The 20,216-nt window shown below is 43.0% G+C and overlaps 1 protein-coding gene across 25 annotated transcripts in view; it reads right to left on the bottom strand.

The window, feature by feature from the left end:
* Window positions 1-19,811, bottom strand: part of rims1b (regulating synaptic membrane exocytosis 1b) — a 71,929-nt gene extending 52,118 nt beyond the window's left edge. For 12 of the 25 annotated variants that reach the window (XM_047344310.1, XM_047344306.1, XM_047344321.1 and 9 more), the window contains exon 1: window positions 19,162-19,800. In XM_047344310.1, coding sequence (XP_047200266.1) covers window positions 19,162-19,328 — 167 coding nt within the window. In that variant the 5' untranslated portion in view covers window positions 19,329-19,800. Of the gene's footprint in view, window positions 1-19,161 lie in introns of all 25 variants that reach the window. The other 13 variants (XM_047344312.1, XM_047344328.1, XM_047344333.1 and 10 more) reach the window with 5 other exon arrangements.
* Window positions 19,812-20,216: the final 405 nt, after the last annotated feature.

Here is a 20,216-nt window from a genome sequence, read left to right as displayed (position 1 = left end):
CTACGTTTGCATTATTTATTCAGAAATTTAAACAAAGTTAAACTTAATGCTTGCTATTCAAACTGGTTTCCTAGCAAGCTACCTACTAAGCCAAATAGTTAGTTTGTGAACTGTAGATGAACCTGTTAGCATTGCCAGTATAGTAGCTATAGCTATATATGGTTAAACAACCATTTGGGAACCCCTAACTTTTGGTATGTGAGCTAGCTTGTGGCTAATCCGAACCCTGTTATTTATATCTACTTGACTCATTTGATCTTAAGGGAAAACAGAGAAGGTAAGAACTGCCTTATCTGGTGCTATATTTTAAGAGGATTATTTGCATGACAACAAGAATCATTCCATGAACGTACAAATTCACATAGTTCGATTTTTGATTTGTTTTGCTTTTGATGTTATCGAGTGGAAAATAAAATGTGAAGTCTATAAATTCAAATACACTCATGGAATGTATGAATTTGAATTGCACGTGAATATTATTTTTCACTCAAAACTATTTAAAGAAGTCTTTGATTGAGCTGAAATGTTGATAAATGGATTCTGGAGTCGACACAAACCTAAACTAAACTAATCCGTACGTAATTCTAATGGAAAAAGGACATGACACAGCTACAGCAGCAACGTCATCAAAGTGACATTTGACCCCGAGAAGCTATCTATCCTGCCAATGGGAGTCCAGAGGCTGAGCCAAGCCCAGGCACCATGGGAACAGCTGTCAGAAACAGAGGGTGCACAGGCAGTTGTCATGGCAACATGGTGGCATCAAGTGCTGGGTGTCAGCAGGAGTCAGTGCACCAGCTGTTGCTGTTCTTAGAGCCATGGTTTCATCAGTCTTTTCTACTGCTTCCACACATTCAGCAGACGTGCATTGGTAAAGCAGCACAAGGTGACTTTTTAAATTGGTGTTCTCAGCCTAAATCACGAGGGAGCTCTGCAGCAGTGAGGAGTGCCTCATCCTCTTTGACGAAAAATGTCTACATTAAAAATTCTAACGTCTGGTCTGGACTATAATCTCTTTAGAAAAAGTCATTCAACACAAAAGTGTCTCCTAGATGTCAGCAGGTCAGTGAACATTCATTAAAATCTGGACCCCACAACATTAGATGTTTTATAGTATGTTCTCATATACCTTGATTTTAGTTACTTTCATAATTTGTCAAAAATGTTGTTGTGGTTGTAACAGTTTGTTTATTTAGCCATTTGGGGTCAGTAAAACAAGTTGAAAACACAACAACTGACATACTGTCATGTCGATAATAGACTCATGATCATTAATGAGTTTTGATACATGCTTCTGTGCCCTTGAATTCACAATTTTTTTTGTTTGCTCTGTCTGGGCCTCCACCAACGTGAATAACTCTAACAGCTATGTTGAACAGAATTAATATGCTCAGGCCAGCCGCCTGCTGCCACTGGAAACCAAGACAAGGAGCTGAAAGATGCAAAAAGGTTTTAACAGAGCCCATTTCACCATGTGGTTAATATGGAATATTGATTCATCCAGCTTCAAATCATAATCACTGCATTTGTATCTGTAGCCTAGTTCTTAGTTCAGACAAACGAAGACAAACATTATGGCTCCAGTTTTCTTTCTCAATTTTGAAACTGCTTCACAGTGCATCATGTCAGTGACAAAGAATGTGTCATGGTAACATGCTCTCACCAAGGGTGCAAACGGAAAGTGTCAGACTGGCACAGAACGGTGAAATCCACAAATATAGATATACTGCACAATTTCTAGTCACAATGACAATGTCAATGACAGCTGGAGAGTTACATGTGAAGAAACGATATGCAAATACAAACACCTACAGTATCCACCCAACATGTGCAACCTCACCAACCTCGCATTGTTAAATGTGCACCCTATTTAAGGACAATGATTAGTCCAGATTTCTGAGATCCCTGTCCTCTGAGTCAGCACACAGCTCCCATATTCATCCGTATCCACTCTGTGAGACACAGGGAGAGATGTGTTCTCAGGTAAGGACACGTTCTTGGTGTTCACTCTACTGTGTGTTCATTGACTACATGCCCGAACCTCACTGTGCTTCAGCCACCATTCCTTGGATCACAGGTGGTGGAGGAGCACTGAAATATTTTGTTGCAGCAGATACAATCTTTCTTCAACTGATTTCACTCAAGAGCAGGGAGAGAATATTTGCATTGTTAGTCACTTGTGTAGATGAACTCACAACCCTTTTAAAGGCCCATGTCCTTTTTTCCAGTTAACTAATTTCTCAAACGCCTGAATTATGTTGTACTAATGTTAACTCTTTACTGGATATACACTGTGTTGGTGTGTGGACTTGACAGGTGACATATACAGGCTCCTCTACTACTACAACTACAGACACATTCAATCACAGAAAGCTATCCTGTCAAAATGGATCCAGCAGGCTGACCAATAGGAGCCTGGGGTGGACAGATGGGTCAACAAATCACATGAATTTTATACAGGAGACTGTTGTTTCCAATGAGAAACTGATAATCCGAATGTAACCATGACAGCGAAGGTCCAACCAAACTGTATCCTCCAATCAGTGACGGTACCTCTCCATGTTTATTTTTGTTACCATGCCACAAGGTAAACACACCTTTTGGATTGGATTGTTGAGCAATTCACACAATTTTGTATTGTTCCAATTCCCTGGTACAGACCTTTTTCCCTTAAGATGCTTTTGACTCATAATATGTATCCTTGCTTCGCCATGGGGTTCATTAAGTTTGTCATGTTCCTCCCTTCCTTCTCTTTCTCTCAGTTTACTGGCGGATTGCCACCAACTCCCGGGACCTGGCAGCAGGAACTCCTCGGCTCCCAGATCAAGGCTGAAATTTGCTGCACATCCAGTTGTCAGAATCCTTTCCCATGAAATACAGCCACACTTTCAACCATTTAGTTTTAGGCATTTTGTTGTTATGTCGACTCGAGTTTGCGATAGCTACTAGCTAAATGTAGGCTATCACCACAGGCTGCCAGAGCCAGAGTGTGTTGTTACCAGAGTTAAGTGCTGTGTTAACTAGACACGTGCAGTGATGTTTATGGTGCCTGTAAGCAAAGCAACTATTTTAGTACAAAGCTCAGGCACTGAACTGAACTGAGGCACCAAAATCGGCATTGTGATTCGGTCCTGTAGGTACCGGCCATGTAGGAACCGGTACCTGATTTCTGTACCCAACCCTACACATATACACCCAACCCTGTAATGTAACAACAGAATTAGTGACTTCATTTCTATAAAAGCAGAATCTACTGTAATGTGTTACTAACGCTGTTGGCATGTGGCCATAGCAGACTGTGACTAGAGGAGTTCAAGTGGTGTGAACCAGCTGAACTGTGGCTGTCTCCTCTCTCTAGGTCAATGCCATGGGCCAGGAGGCACAGCCAGAGAGCTAGATGTGAGTTAGCCCTGCTTTGGCTTTGTCAAAACAAGTGTGCAAATGAAAACACATACACATATACACACACAGACCCATACCCATGCAACGTTAAAAAAAAAAAAAGTATAAGACATAAAACATAAGCATGTATGGGTTTGAATTTGCCTAATGCTACAAATATTCAGCTGATCATGTCTCCCTTCCTCCCTCCCTATCCTGTTTCTTCTCTCTTCTCTTCCTTCTACCCATCTCTCTCCACTGGTGTGGAGTTGTTAATTAGCACCGCTATGAATACATTGCCCAAGGATGGAAAGGGGAAGGCTCTCTGTGTGTGTTTGTTTGTGTGTGTGTGTGTGTGTGTGTGTGTGTGTGTGTGTGTGTGTGTGTGTGTGTGTGTGTGTGTGTGTGTGTGTGTGTGTGTGTGTGTGTGTGTGTGTGTGTGTGTGTGTGTGTGTGTGTGTGTGTGTGTGTGAGAGAGAGACTATTTCTGTCCCATCAGCTGATTCCTGGTGACGGCAAGACTTTCTCCGTTGGAGACACAAAAAGTTAAAGAAATAGTTTGTATGTTTCTGCAGAAATAGCTGAAACTGTCATTGCACAAAGTGTGATGAGACAGAATGGGCTTTGTGGGGCATTAGACTCTGCAAAAAAAAGTTATAAAGATTAAAGAGCCAACGGGAAGTGACATGTGTGTCCTGCTTGAGATTTAATGACCTAAAGAAGAAGCCTTTCACAGTAGCAGCTGGGGACAACAGACCAGACTATTTATGAATAACCAAGCAACATTCTATCTCTCTCTCTGTTTCTCACACCAGAGGGTGCAAGTCCACTTGTGAAGATTTGGCCGAATTGAAAAAGACAGAATAGACCTGCTCCTGTCGGCCGTTATATTGTACATCATTAAGATTGGAAGGTTGCATTGTTTCTGGGCAGCTGTGGTACAGGAGAAAGAGCAGGTCATCCACTAACCAGAGGGTTGGCAGTTCAATCCCCGTCTCCCCCAATGTGCATGCCGAAGTGTCCTTGGGCAAGATACTGAACCCCATGATGTATGATAGAGAAAGTGCTGCACGTGCGTGAATGGGTGGATGGCAAAACTGTACTGTAAAGTGCTTTGAGTGGTCATTAAGACTAGAACATTGATTAACGTGATTGATTACCATATTTTTGCGGGTCAGGTGGTGCAGATTGACTGAGGTATGTGCACGTATTAGAGCACTCTGACACACATCACTTCTGCCTGTTAGCATCTAAATCCTACTAACAATCTACAGCAAAGCTTCAGCATATTTCTAGGATCATTCATGTTTGCCTGAGAAGAAAACAGCCACTGACGTGTATGTATTTGATCCATATTTGATGGCATCCGATGATGTATACCAGTAACCTATAGAGCTCATAATTTGCTTCTTGCCACAAGATAAGGCTTATTTACAACATTTCCTCTTTTAAATTCTATTACATTTTCAAAATGGTGGTTACAACAGCAAGTGGTATGTTGTCTGTCTGTCTGTCTGTCTGTCTGTCTGTCTGTCTGTCTGTCTGTCTGTCTGTCTGTCTGTCTGTCTGTCTGTCTGTCTGTCTGTCTGTCTGTCTGTCATACACTGTAATTCAAGCAATTTACATATTGATTACCCCAAACTATAATGTGATGGGACCTTGTAGGACCATGGATGTTCCAGTTCTGAAAAGTTACTTAAATAATGTTGTTAACTTACGACATGCCTGTTTAGGAACTTAAGGTAGCTAGGGAAGCCATTCATGCTTTAATCCACTCCTTACAGGTTTTGTTTTTGTTAAGACAAAAGAAACAACACTGTTGAGATATGAAGTAGAAGTACTGCCTCATACACATCATTAGAGAATGTGGACAACATGCAAGGACTGTGATTGGACAATCACTGTTCAGGGGCGGGGCTCAGCAAACTGAAACCAAACACTGGCACATTTGTCAAAGTTTTTATATGAACGAAAAAAACAAGCATGTTGTATCAATAGTCCCAACACTGATGACAGCACAGTGTTGAATAAAAACATCTCTGCTTCTAAAGGGAGCTAGAGACCAATGAAGACGACAGACATGTTGGCACATGCTGTGAGGCAGCAAGAGGAGGAGGAGTCGGGGGAAGGCGAAGTGATCAGGGGTGATAAATGAAAGAGAGCAGACAAAGACAGAGAGAAGAGACAGTGGGGTAAAAAAGAGAGTCCGGAAGATGAGGCGAACAGGTGAGGGGTGTATTGACGATCCCAGAAGTCTTGCCATCTCAGAAAGAACTGGATAGACAAACAGATGTCTGCAGGGAGAAGGAAGAGGTGGTGATGGAAGGAGAACGAGTGAAAAAGCAAAAGGATGAACAAAGAGAGCCAAGACGGAAACACGCGTGGGCCAGAGACCATCGGAAGAGAGAAGGCGATGCATCCGGAGCCACTCTATAAATACCACTTGAGAAGAGGAGTGGATGATAGAAAGAGGATGGAGACAGAATGATAGAAAGAAGATGGGCAGGATGAGAACAAGGAGAGAAAGGAAAACAATAGATGTCAACGACGCTGGTTTATAAAAGCAAGCACATGAGCAATATTTAAATGCAAACAGTGTTATGTGCCGAAACAACGAATAAAAATACATAACGTTCCTGCTAGAGTCAGCGTGGTCAGTGTCAGTGAGGAAAATAAGTAAGAGGGGGTAAAGAAAAACAGCAGTTCGATGCTTTACCAAATGCAAATATTGTTTTGTTGTCTTGTTTGCCTGCTATGATGTCCTGCATTTTTACATATTTGGGCTCCTCAGTCAAAAGGCTAGAAAAGTGGGGCTAACGTTATAACGTCAGCAGATATAAAGCACCCAGATGGTCAGTGTGTATCTATCTTTAAGGCAGCGAATTCTCAAACAATCTGGTCAATCCTTCTCGGCTTGATAGGGTTTGATTCCCAGCTGTCATTCTTTCCAGGATTCAATGTCACAGTACCAGTGTCCTTATACGGACATAAAACTGTCAATTTAGTACACAACCTTTAAAGCAGCAGTAATAACGACACATAAATCTACGTCTTCTGCTGTCTTTGTTGTTTATTTTTGGTAAAGAATCTCTTGGAAGGTCATGAGATTTTGCAGAAAAAGAGGCTCCTTTATAACTGAAGTGTTCCAAACTCTGCCACTTGCACTTCTTCTGAATAGTGAAATGTGTCCATTGCCAGTATGTCCTTTGTGACACTTTTCATTGCAAGGAACAGGCCACACTGAGGCCCCATTTATACATATAGAATTATGTTAGTACTACTGAGTATGATTCATGTTATAAAACAAGTGGCACATTTCAGTACCTGGAGGCAAAAGAGAGATTACATGAGTCCACACTCCAGATCAGTGGGTGACGGTAGTAAATCCAAAAACTGAAGAAGAAGAAGAAGAAGAAGAAGAAGAAGAAGAAGAAGAAGAAGAAGAAGAAGAAGAAGAAGAAACTAACATGACAATACAGCAAGTGTTGTTTAACTTTTCAGAACTTGACACAGACAACGCTCACTGCAATTTCTGTGAAGCCAAATGCAAATCCGGCCATGGTAACAGACTCTGGTAACACAGACTGAATCCTTCTGCTACACACAGCCAAGCAGCTTCAGCCTGTCTTCATTCTGCAGCAGCAGACAACAGCCGCCCCTCCCAGAGCCAGTGCCTGGATGTTGATAACTCTTTTTATTGATGCTATAAGTGTTTTACCCATATCTATGAAGCAGAGTGCTTTTCTGGCATTGTCAGAGTGAGTATGTGTGCATATTTGTGTGTCTCCATCATTCTGTCTCTCTCCTCTTCGTGCATTTATATTTTTCTCATTTCCCATTTATATATCTCTCCCCCATTTCCTTTCCTTCTTAACTTGTCATACCTCACTCTCCCATGTCCTCAGTGCTGTATATTGAATTCCACATCGCATTTCTCCCATCGTTTTCTCCACATCGCTGTATACAGTATATACAATTCACTCTGCATTGTCCCCTCTGTTTCTTCCTCTCTTAAATACTGAGACACACACATACAGTACACAAATCACATGCAGTGTACAAAGCATCTGACCTCACACAGCCTGCTGGGTGATGTATAAGCCATGACTCTACTTGATGGAGTAGTTGTGCAGTAATTACAGGCAGCCTCTAATCCCCTCACTCTATCCGAACAGCCTCAGCTATAGCTGCCACTGCCTCAGTCGCCCCCCCTTCTTCCTCATCATCTTCAATTCCTCCTGCTCTTCACTTGATTTCCCCCTCACCAACCTCCATGCACAGTGATCTACAGATGAAATGATGGTGTAATGAAGATTATTCATTTATGATTTTTTTTAAATGACTTCTACCCCGTTACATTGGGCCACACACTTCTCGCTACTTTTCCATGTCTACGATATATAAATTTTAACACTTTGAGCTGAGGGGACACTGTGATTGCCCGACAGTGTACTGTCCGGGCCACACTGGCTGCGTGAGCCAACAGCTGTGCATCTGCTGCAGGTATTGATAGTTTTTTCATATGTATATTGTCTTTTATCAGTTCTGCATATGGCACTGAAACGACACCATGTGGATATATTTGTGCTCTTCCCCTGTTTATCTCACGACCTAGTTTGGAAGATGTATACCATATGGCATTGAGTTTTTTTTGTTTCATTTATTGGAATATTATTTTATTTTTGAATGTCTGCATCTTCCTATCTTGGGTTAAATAGGTTAACATTTAGTTTTAGAAACAGAATGCATGTGCACACACAATGCAGGCTGCACCCAAGCCTTTCCTATGAGGATTCAGTGAAGTTTTTTTCTTGATGTTTGAAAGCAAACAGTGCTGAACAACATGTATTTTGGCATTTGCCTAGTTTTGAATGTCACTTTATTAATTACAATCAATGTGCACTTTACATTGTTATTACGTCTTAATATCCTGTTTGAATGCAATACATTCTAAAGAAGTGACTCACTATGTGAGTAGTTTTTTATGAGATTTTTTACTGTACTTGAGTCATTATAATTATAAAGTAACAATACTTTTACTTGAGTACTGTTTACTGTACCCACCACTGCACACATGCATACATACATACACAAAATGTAGTATTCAATTGTTCCTAACTGGACTAAAATAAGATTAGACCATATCACACATAAAAGAGACACTGCACTCCTTACTACTCTGTGTTAGGGTTAGTATTGCATCAACTTGTAAATATTTTCAAAGGGGCAGTAGAAGTATTTTGGAAAAAAATATTCAAACCTTATTGTGGGGTAAATTCATCAAACTTTTTCTTTTTCAGAGAGCCTGGTCAGCCGGAGCAGAATGCATTCTCATTAAACTTTAATGCTGGGGAGGTCTGGGAGCACTAAAGAGGCCACTCACCGAGCCTCACTCAGGTCTCTCCCTCTCAACCCATAACTCACAATCCCACCCAGCCACACAGTGCGAGCCACCATTTCTTCCCATCCTCTCAGGCCACATCGGTTTTCACTGTCACGTTACGCTCCTCTCAGCCTGTGCTGCTGTGGCTAATGATCAACACACCAACACGAGGCTGTTTCTCAGTTCCCACAGGATACAAATATACATTTAGTGTGAAATTAAGTGTAGGTGTGACTGTGATTTGATTTTAAATATATGTTACATGGCCGAAAGGTGATTCAAAGACCCAAATATTTTAACAACATGATTGTTTAACTCCCAGTCAATCAACTATTGTTGTGTTTATAGATGTAGTCCCTCTCACACACAAGAAGTCATAGTACAATCCTTGGTAATAAATTTACTGCACTGCCTATGAAACAGTTGCTGGTTTCACTGTATACTTTGGTAAAAATTCTTATGGTTAGTTGTACTGTTTCAATATTTAACTAACATAATTACAGTGGTGGTTTGGTTGATACTGTCCAGCATCACCCAAAGTTCGCAGGTCTTCAAGGTACAGGCACAACAAGCAACGTGCATTTGTTGTGTCTTGTCAAAACGTGGTGGGAGCAGCGTCAGGCAGTGTCTTGAGTCAGTTAATCTACTTTGCTGTCGGGTGGAACTGAATGTTGGAAAACACTCGAAAACTTAATTTGCTGTCATAACTATAACTATATTATTCCCAAAATGGGCCTTAAGGAGAACAGTGAAAAGTATACAGTGTTAATCATATCACACACAGACCTGTCGGCTAATTATTCCAGAGTGGTGATTACTTTGGTGTGTTTTGTACGGTTTGGTTCCATAGGTCAGTCTGTGTAATACTGGACCCCGTTCTTTACAAAGATCCAAGATGATGGCTCTATAGAATCTGTATCAGCTGATGAGTCTGTCACCATCAAGGGCCAGGAAATCTAAACACTTGTTTCCAACTAACCCTTCAGTGCCACTGCATCCATCACGCAGCATTACGCACGAGTGTCATGGTAGTATTTAAGTTTACAGCTATCGGACCGATTACTTCACACATAAGTGGGATCCTAACCTCCACTCTGGGATATTATTTGGAAATTAAAGTTTAATTTGGAGGTCTCCAGTGCGCTGCTCTGTCTTAAATTCACCTCCTCACGTCTGCCTCACCACTTTCCTGTCTCCAAAATGTTCGTACGCGTGGGTTTGAGTTTGCATAGAAGTACGCACATTCACCCGTCATGTCTGTTTTTATAGATCCCAACATTTGCATGAGAAGTGGCGTACGCACAAAATGGGGTCTAAAAGATGGGTATGCAACGGTTATAAATGAGACCCCAGAAGTGTAGGAATTAAGATCATTGGGCAAATGTGAAGCATGTGTTCTACTTTTAGTTCCAACATTCAGTGTCAGTGCCATTGCCAATGATAGTGTGTTTCAACAAGGTTTCCAACCTGAAGGTGGTTTGTTCCCTCTGATATGAACTACAGCACCCCGACAGGCATACTGGACCTTTGTTGTCATGGTTACAATAATAAATACGCAGAGCATACCAGCCTACAGGACCTCTGGGAGAAGTACAACACAACATGAAGCTTTTTGAGACATGCGACAAAGAGGACAGACTGAAGGACAAACAGATGTCCCACAAACACAAATCATGTACACACACACACACACACACACACACAAACAGTTACACCCCCCCCCCACCCCCCACCCATCCACCGACTTCCATTCCTCCAGGTGTTACAGATACACCCGACTGCCTTTGAGTTCTTTTAATTAAGAGCAAAGTGTGAAGATCCAATTCAGCACACTTTGAATACAATACACACACAAACACTCACAAAAAGCACATAGACTCACACTCTCTCCAGCTGTTTGGAAAAAAAGAGCGGAGGCTAGCTGCAAGGAAACAGGACAAGCTGCACAGTAACAAAGGCAATCTGTCTTAGCAGGAGCTGACTTTTCCTTCTGCAAGCTTTCATCCACAGGCCAACAAAACAGCAACACCATCTGTGTTTGTGGTGCAGTTTGTGTGTCACTTGTCATAAGTACTGCAGCACAAGTGTTCTCAGATATACAATATAGACACGATGCCTGCATTCCTGTGTGTGTGTGTGTGTGCGTGTGTGTGCGTGTGCGTGCGTGTGTGTGTGAGCAGGGTTGTGACAAACACTATATGAGCTTGCATGTATTGACCTATGTAAAACAGGAAGGCACATACACATTCATACACAAAAATGCACCAGCATACAAAAACATACATCTGCACACTTGGTCACAATGCAAACATTTCACACTATAGCTAATAAATGGAATTCAACAGTGGGCCAAAACTAAAACAGGTTAACAAGGAGAAAAAAAGCTTGGGAACATCAACAGCAGCCAGTGAAGTGAATATTTAAATATTTCAGGAACTGCTTCCAAGTGTGAGCTATTTTCAGACCTGATCCATAATTCAACATTAGCATTTTTCCCCCACAAACCTTGAAACCCCGAGGTCTGCTCTGGAAAATGCTCCTCCTTATCCCAGCTGAAAGATACCAACTTTGGGTTTAGTGGAAATCATTTTCCCTTTTTTTTCACTCTAGAGACATAATTAAGTGACTTCATATGATTCTAGCTAATGCTGTTGATTCCAGCTAGCCAGCTAAAACTATCCTGAACAGACAGCAGCAGATATCTGAAACAGGGTAAAGATAAACAGTTAACTAATCATATCATAGGAACAACGGCTAAAAAAAGCACAGTGGATACAACAGACATTTAGAGCCAGGTAAAAGCAAGTCTACTTCAACAGGAAGAAGCGTTAGCTTCACTTTGTGCAAACCTTTTGTCAACACTACAATGAGCCTAAGGATTGAGTGGGTATGTTTGTAAGTCTGAAACACTTTTTGTTTTATTGTTGAAATCCTTTTATTGTCCCAAAAGCCATCGATAGATAAAGTTGTCTGAAATAAAAAAGAAACAGCCGGTGTCTGTGGCCCTCACAGGACTTAATAAACACAACCAATCATTTCATTTGGACCGGATTGCTCACTAGCGTACCTGTCTGTAATCTAACCGACGTACCAGCATGTGCACAACCTGCCCATGCTCTCACTGAACAATGACCTTCAGCCGAAGATACATACACCGCTGAAGCAGAGACAAGAGCTAGCGAGTGAGTCTTGGAAAAGTCTTCTTCTAGCAGTTGTCAGTGCAAGTTTTGGGGAACTAGCTTTGACATGAGCGCCGATGTGGGGGTTGGTTACATTTTTTCATGTGTAGCCTGCTCTTGCTATCTTTTTCAGGATTACCAGATTCCAGATAACCTAAATTTCTAGGCCAATTTTTAATCTGCAGAATCAATTATCCTTCTTCCATCTTTGTTCATACATTTACAGTTGTGACGACCCCCTCCACCCTCACCTGGACACTAGATGTCCCTGGGCTTTATTCCCCTGAGCTGTTGGTGGAGGTGACGTCAGCTGCATCAGTGCTCACCTGGGCCCGGTGTGCTCTGCCCTTTTAAAGCCTTGCCTCATTTCTGCCTCGTTCTCTCTGGGGGGGAGGTTGGTCTCCCTGACTCCCAACAGCAGCATCGATTTTTGTTTGCCTTACAAACACACTCCACTCACCCATACATGCTTTACATGACTGACCTACTGATTCCTATACGTTGTATTAATTAAATTATGTTTTTGTTAAAGTAAATGTCTGTATTTGTAGCAGCCAACTCGTGTCATCTCCCTCCTTGTCTCAGGCTGTGATACCTAAGCAGAGGATGTATGTTTTTTGTGTGCTGTCCAAGAGGTTAAAAATTCAATGTGTTTAGGAATTTGTGCTGTAACAGTTAGTAGACATACATATGCAGAGCTAGACATTTCATTTAATCACTTTTGTCTGTTAATATTGACACTATCGCTTTTACAACATGAATTTCAACATTTGGTGTAATGAGACTGACCATTAATAGTTGGAGCAGTTCTTGAAATGTTAAAATTGGTTGTAACTAAAGTCATGAGCTAAACAAAAACTCAACATACTGTCACACTACACACATAGACCGGAAAGAGAGTTTGTATATAGTCGTTTTCAGACATTGGCTACGGAGTTTACCTCAGAGTTTTTACCTCAGAGTTTGTCTTTCACACATGCACAACACAGCAGGAGGTTTTCTGCACAGACTCGTTCACAACAGCATCAAATCCACATTATTCAGGCGAGAGATGGAGCAGCCGGTGCAGCAGACAGAGGCAGGAAGTGACGTATTAAGTCTGCTGCGTAGAACACGTGATCATGTTTACAGCACCTCAACACCGTCGTCGGCTCTTATCACTCAAACTCTCTTGACATCTTCGTCGGTGTCTTCAAGTGTGTGTCACCGCTTTTTCAGCAGGAGATATTTCTTTTTAAATTTTTGCATCAGTCGCGTATTAGAAGTATCCCACAGTAGTCACCGCAAAGCCTAGAGCCACATGATGAACTGAGACAAATATTCATCTCTTTCGCTGCTAAAGGCTCCACTAACTTTGTCCCCCTGTTTGATGCTGGACAGGTAGTGTACACAGGGCTTCTCAAAAGCTTTTGTTTTCGCACAAAATAGCTTGCTGCTTTATGTGGCTGGTGAGAGCCAAAAGAGTGAATCAGACTAGTAGAGTTTTGAAAAAGAGTGAGCTTCAAGACACCTAGCGCTATGGGAAACTCGAGAGTCTGGTGATGAAGCTCACTTATACAATTAGCATTGTGTTTAGTCCATGAGTTTTGCCATGTTTGCTGTCTTGGCCTCATCTTTGCCCTCCGTCATGCTAGCTTGCGAACTTGCTAGCCCATGCTAGCTTGCTAACTTTTTAGTCTCTGTGTCTTCAATACCACAACAGTAACATTAATATTACCATTAATATTTGTCCTCTACAGCAGAAGTGTTCTTGTGATTTAACCTTTTGAACACATAAGGCTTCCCACATTGTAAACATAAGCTCCATTAGAAGGCAGCAGAATTCTCAAGCATCATTTGCCATTTGAACTGTTTTTAATATACAAATATCAACTTGTAGATCTTTAAGGAGAAACAGTCAAACAGACTGAAACCAAACTGCACACATCCAATCAGAAGTCAACCTATTTCCCCTTATAATGAAAACCTTTTGCTTTGACCTTGTCACCACCCTACAGCTGACCTCTTGGTGGACACTAGCGACCTCATCAGACAGTAGACGGGGAGGGGGCTTCGCTGCCCTTTAAATGCACCCTGTAGCCTCCTGCCTTGGGGAGCCCTGGGACAGAGAGATTAGCAGTTTGTGTGTGCATGTGTGGGGACCCCTTACAGAAGCTCTTCCCATTCATTCTGTCTCCCCTTTTCCTCTCTCTTTCCACTGCTCTAATCCTTAAAACCTTTAAATCCTCCCTCCACCTGTGCTCCGGGTCCGGATTTCTGCGTCTGTCCATCTGGTGTCAAGGAACAAACTCTGTCAAATCTGCACCTTGTACATAGATAAGATATTGTTCAAGAATTTAAGAAATGTTACCAAAACTACTATCAAAGCCAGAAATAAATTCCAGTAAATTCATCGAGTACTACCGCTTATACTGTCTTCTTGTACTTCTCTGCCTTTATAGCAACAAAAGTGCCTCCATTAACCCCACCCTCCCCCACTCCAGCCTTAAGGCCCTGTGTGTATGTCCACCCACGTCTGAAATGTCTACAACCTCTCTGCCGAGGGCATCAATATTTTACACATTGTTTCTATATTTACATTTTGGAACCCACAAAAGCTCCCAGGAGTGGATGGGAACTTGGAGCATTGGGCGGCAGAGAAAAGACTCGACCTGAGAGTTGTTTCTTTTGACGTCACATCCTCGCAGGGGTTGGTCACTGCCGGTTCAGCATTTCACTCACTCCTCACTGCATGAAAGCTCTCATCCACTAACATCCGCTGGATTAAGAAGTCAATAGTGGTTTAACAAGTCAATGGAAGAAGCCTCTGAAGTCAACAGTGCACTAAACGTGGACAGTGTGAGCGTTAGCGCAGTGAATCTGTGCCGACTTCTAATGATATGACCAGAGCAAATTATCAGCGGCCAAAACCAGGTGTTCTGGCTCAGCAACACATCAGGCCAATCCAGCTCCTCTCGTGCTGGAGGTTAAACTCACGACAGATAAAGCCCCATATCAGTCGAACCTTATCACTGCCAGCTGCTCAGGTCTCAGGGAACCACTTTGAACAGTGCTGACCAGGTGCAATAGTCTCCACATAAGGTACAGAATGTTCTTTTTGGATGTGAATTTTCACTGCTGCTGAGAAAATCATCGATGGCTGTTGTTTATGGCACCTCTGTCAGTGAAGATTAAGATGACAACACTAACATGTGGTTTAAATGCCCCTAGGTTTGGCTATACTAAAGAAATGACCTACGACCTTGTTAAAACAAAATAAATACAAAATAAATGATATAGTTAAAGCAAAGGTTACTTAAGTAGCCTGATCAACAGACTGAACTGCAATTTCATATCAATCCGATGTTTTGCTCATGTAGTCTGATTACTGTTTCACCCATTAGAGCAGGTCATCTTTTCCATGATGATCAAAAAATGTTAGATAAATGTTAAACGGTCTGTATTTATAAAGCTCTTTGCTAGACTTGCCATTCACCCATTCATACATGCAATCATACAGTGCATCACTATGAGCAGGATTTTCTCATCACACATCACTCAGCCATCATGGGCAATTTGGGGCTCAGTATGGGGGAGACTGGGATCGAACCACCAACGATGTGGTTAGTGGACAACCTGCTCTACCTCCTGAGTCACACCTCCTCGACTTACAATCAATTCTGTCAACAAACAACAGGCTTTACAGATGTGATAATCAATTCCATCAGTGTTGCCATTTTCTGTTTCTCATGAATGTAGCTTTCAAACATACTTACATGTATGGAAGCTGTAATCATACCTTTATGTATTTGCGTACATACAGGTATCTATCTGGCTATGTAGGAGGAGGACCAGTCTTTTGAACCTTCTTCAAAGGTGTGGAACCAAATTCAGCTTTTAGACTTGGATGACTTCAGTGATATGAGAAAACGTATGAGGCTGACAGAAAAAAGAGAGTTTGTTAGAAAGCACATAACTGACACCATGGGACAATAATGTGCTTTCAATGGCTCTATGATCAAAGGAAGCTGTTTAGTGTGGTTGTACTTGTTATCTGAAGCTCACTGAGTCAGTGGATTATTTAGATGATCTGCCAAGGACTCTATCATATCCATTAATGTCAATATTGTCTGTGTTCAGGAGATAATAACAGATTTTTGGCACCAAAATGTTTGTGATGGCACACGTATATCTATAGATATTTACAATGCCTTATACAGTAATAAATGTGTTTTTTCATTCAGATTCTTATACCAGACTGTAACACAGCTTGACACAATTTACCACAGTCTCATTAGACTCATCACCCGAGTTATATGCCAATAGTCTTCACCGGCCTCTTTGTGTTTTCAATTGTGAAGGATCAAGAAGGATCGCAGGGTCTTTCTTTGTAGACTTTGAATGTCGTCCCTGTGTCAGCATGGGTTTTGTCCAAGTGCTCCAGCTTCCTCCCACAGACATAAAGATTGGGTTAGGCTAATTCGAGACTCTAAATTGACAGTAGGTGTATGTGAGACTGAAGGGCTGTTTGTCTCTATATGCTGGCCCTGCAATACGGTGGCAACGTACTCAGGGTGTACCCCCCCCCCTCTCGCCCCATGTCAGCTGAGATTAGCTCCGGCTCCTCCTGCGAACCTCAAGAGGATAAGCGGTATAGATGATGGATGGATAGAAGCATCCAGTATACACAACACATATGGAAGTTTTGGATTTCAAAGATTTACTTTGTAATATTTAAAATAGTATTTCAGAGCGTGTGTACCTGATGGCTGGTTTGTATGAAAGACTTAAATCACTGGCTTATAGGCTACTGTATGTAATTTGATCTCCGCTCCGTCTCTTGAATAAAAGATGAATTAAAAAAGCTTAACCAAGTAACAAACATGCTCTCTGGCCTTGGAGGTCTTGTTGGTTTATTTTTTAACACATGCAGTAGTTGCCCTCTAATTGCATGTGGGACAACAAGTGCCACACTGTCATGGCTAATGAAAATAACAATAACCACCTTTCGAAATACAGTTACAAGGTGCTTTACAGGTTAAAAATGAATGATTTAAGGCAAGCAATACGAAACAAGCAAAAGCAATTTGAAGATCACAGACTAGAGCATAAATACATAAAATAAAAATAAGAACTCATCTGAACCTAAAAGAGGTCACGTAAGCTTGTGAGAGTCCAAAATGTCTGCATCGTCCTTTCTTTTTTCCCCTGACTCATTTACTCTGCCCCAAATACGTCAATTTCTGAAAAAAATGTCTATTGTATTTCTATTTATTCACGTTTATTTGCTTTTACGCGGTCTAACTACTGTATAGTCAGACGCACCTGCTTATTGTCAGTATTCTGGCAGTTAAAGAGCATTTTTCTGTTAAGTCAGTTTGGAGCATCAGCTAAATGACTAACGTGTAAAAAATGGAGCCCAAATTTAAGCCGGCTTTGTTGTTCTCATTAGTCTGATCTAGAACTGTGCCTAATAAACCTCATTCTGATATTACCCATCATGCACAGAGTGGCTCTTCGGTGTATGTTAACTCCAAATAAAGCTTCCCCTTGATAACAAGAGGATATACCTTCTGTCTTCTCTCTCTATACTGCAAAGTCTCCTCATATTCATTGTGTCTTGCATGATAATCCTGCACAATATGCCGTGGTAAATTTTAAAGAGCAGCAATTATTTGAATGGTTTTCTGAAACCACATTTCTCCTTTGTCCATGGTGTGCTGGTCCCCATCAATGATTAGCCAGATGATGAAGCCATTATTGACTGAACCTGAGCCTGCGTCTCATGGAACATTAAATACATAACTTCCTCTCAAGGGGCCCGGAGCAGCTCTCACCCAGCTTCCCTTCAGGCTGCAGTCGGGAAATGAAAACAGCCATTAGAATCAGAGCGAGAGCCAGAGTACTTATAGGAGGCTGCACTACCTGGGACGACAATACCCAGCGTTGTGAAGCCAGGAACAGGGCACTCACATGTCCCAGTGCAGGTGTGGGTAAAACAGATTAGCATACAGGCCAAGCTCACTTGTAGAGTCTGCATGGTGGTTCAAACTGCCATGGTTTGTGTGGGAAACCCCTGAGGCATCAAACTAAATTGTAACAAACCCTGTATAGGAGGAAGGTGAAGCCCATCATGACAGTGTGGTTTATAACATATTATGTGTTTGTGCCTTTAAAGTGACACACTACTATGCTTCTATATCTCTGGCTATTCCACTATGATGCTCCTTTAGTGCCACACATCTCTGCGTCTTTCTGAAACATGTCACTGCTTATTCTACGATTCTCGGTAGGCTATTGACCATTTGATCGAGGATTTCAAATGTGCAATATAACATAGCCGGTGTCTTCTAGTCTGTATCGTGTCCGGTTAGGGCCTAAGATTCCCAACCACACCCCATCGTCCTCGCTCCGCCGAGGGGGAGCGCAGATGATCGCACACACCGCCTCACCATGCAGCGTGCGTCCGTCTACCGGGCATTTAAAACGGTTTGTGCCGCTCCAGGCCTGTGAGCTATAATGCCACAGTAATTCCCATTATTGCCGATCTCATCCCCTCTCTCTCCACCTATCTCACTTACACACACACACACACACACACACACACATCCACTCATCGGGAAAAAAACACTAAACGGATAAAGCCACTCCTGGCAGCATGCGTGCGTAAAAAGGAGAACCGGAGTGGTGCTGGATGTGTAAGCTGAGGGATGGGGTGCAGTCCCCATTGATGAAAACGAGTGGGTGAGGGATGGATGATGCTATGATTCATCCCAAGCCCCCACCCCACCCCATCACGAGCACTGTCACACCCCGTCCTCCTCCTCGCGGCCCCATCTACACCTGTAACACGTTTGACCCTGTTTCAGGTCATCTTTGGCTGCATAATGTTTTAATATTGGCTGATCCCACCCCTCACAATCCTACAGGATGTATTCGTGGTGATGCTGACTTCTTTCACACACACGCACACACACACACACACACACAACCAGAGCTGTTACTGCTATGTATTGTGCCTTTATACTGGTGAGTCCGTTTTTGGGGACACACACACCATTAAAGACAAACCTTCAGGTGCAGAGCTGAGGACAGACTAATGGCTGCTGGGTGTGGAGGGTGTGTGTGAGGTTGACCAACACAATGGTAGCCTCATCATTAGTGTTCAACCGGGCATAGCTGTGTGTGTGTTCGGCGTGTCTAAGTTCCACCTGATAGAAGGAAGGATGCTGCCCTTACTTTAGCATGGCTTGTTCTTTGTCCTCTTCCTCCTTCTGCCGAGCCATCACTGCCATGATGATCTCCCTCTCCTCCTCGGTCAGGTGGCTGAGGTCCGGCAGATCCGGCATGGATGGCGGCACGGTGGGTGGGCGAGGGCCGCCCTGGGGCCCCACGGAGGCGGACATCTTCTCCACCACCACCGCCGACGCCGCCGCCGCCGCCCCGCCGCCTCCTCCCGCTCCTCCTCGGCGGGTCGTTTCGGCTGACAGGTTCCCCCCGGAGCGTTTTCCGAGCCACACCTCACGACGCGCTCCGCGGGCACGGCGGCCGCGGCAGCCGCAGCTCCGGCGAATAGTGCGGGCGGCTCATGGTTGCGGGCAGCCTCGGTTGTGCTTTTGTTCGTCCACTCGCCGGGTGCTTCTCCCGACACACTCTGGTCGTCAATACCCCCCGACCAACCCCCGCCTTTCCCACCTCCTCTCCCCTCCACCGCCCGGTTTCACGGGGAGCCCATGTCCGTTTGTTCACGCCGGGTGCTGAGTCGAGCTGTGCGGGGCCCTGGTTCACTCTGCTGGGTAGTGGTCCCTCCGTCAGACTGGAGCAGGATGTTGGACGGTATAGGCGGAGTCCTCTCTCTCTCTCTCTCTCTCTCTCTCTCTCTCTCTCTCTCTCTCTCTCTCTCTCTCTCTCTCTCTCTCTCTCTCTCTCTCTCTCTCTCTCTCTCTCTCTCTCGCTCTCTCTCTCTCTCTGGGAATGCAGCCCTTATTTTGCGGGGGCACGCTAACTCATGTGAGAATGGGGTCCTCATCATCACACACACATCGTCCTAGAGTTTTACACACACACACACAACACACACACACACACACACACACACACACACACACACACACACACACACACACACACACACAGTCGTGTCTCCATGACATTACATTGACATTGATTTCCTGGAGACTTACTCCAACCTTAATTATAGATAATACTTGCAGAACTCTTTCCTTCAACTGAACATAACCTAAACCTAACCCTAACTTATCCTTAACCAAAACAAATGTACACCTACACCTAAA

This window comes from Hippoglossus stenolepis, chromosome 2, assembly GCF_022539355.2.
Source record: "Hippoglossus stenolepis isolate QCI-W04-F060 chromosome 2, HSTE1.2, whole genome shotgun sequence".
Classification (NCBI taxonomy): domain Eukaryota; kingdom Metazoa; phylum Chordata; class Actinopteri; order Pleuronectiformes; family Pleuronectidae; genus Hippoglossus; species Hippoglossus stenolepis.
The sequence above is the reverse complement of the archived record's forward strand: the minus strand, read 5'-3'. Positions and strand labels throughout refer to the sequence as shown.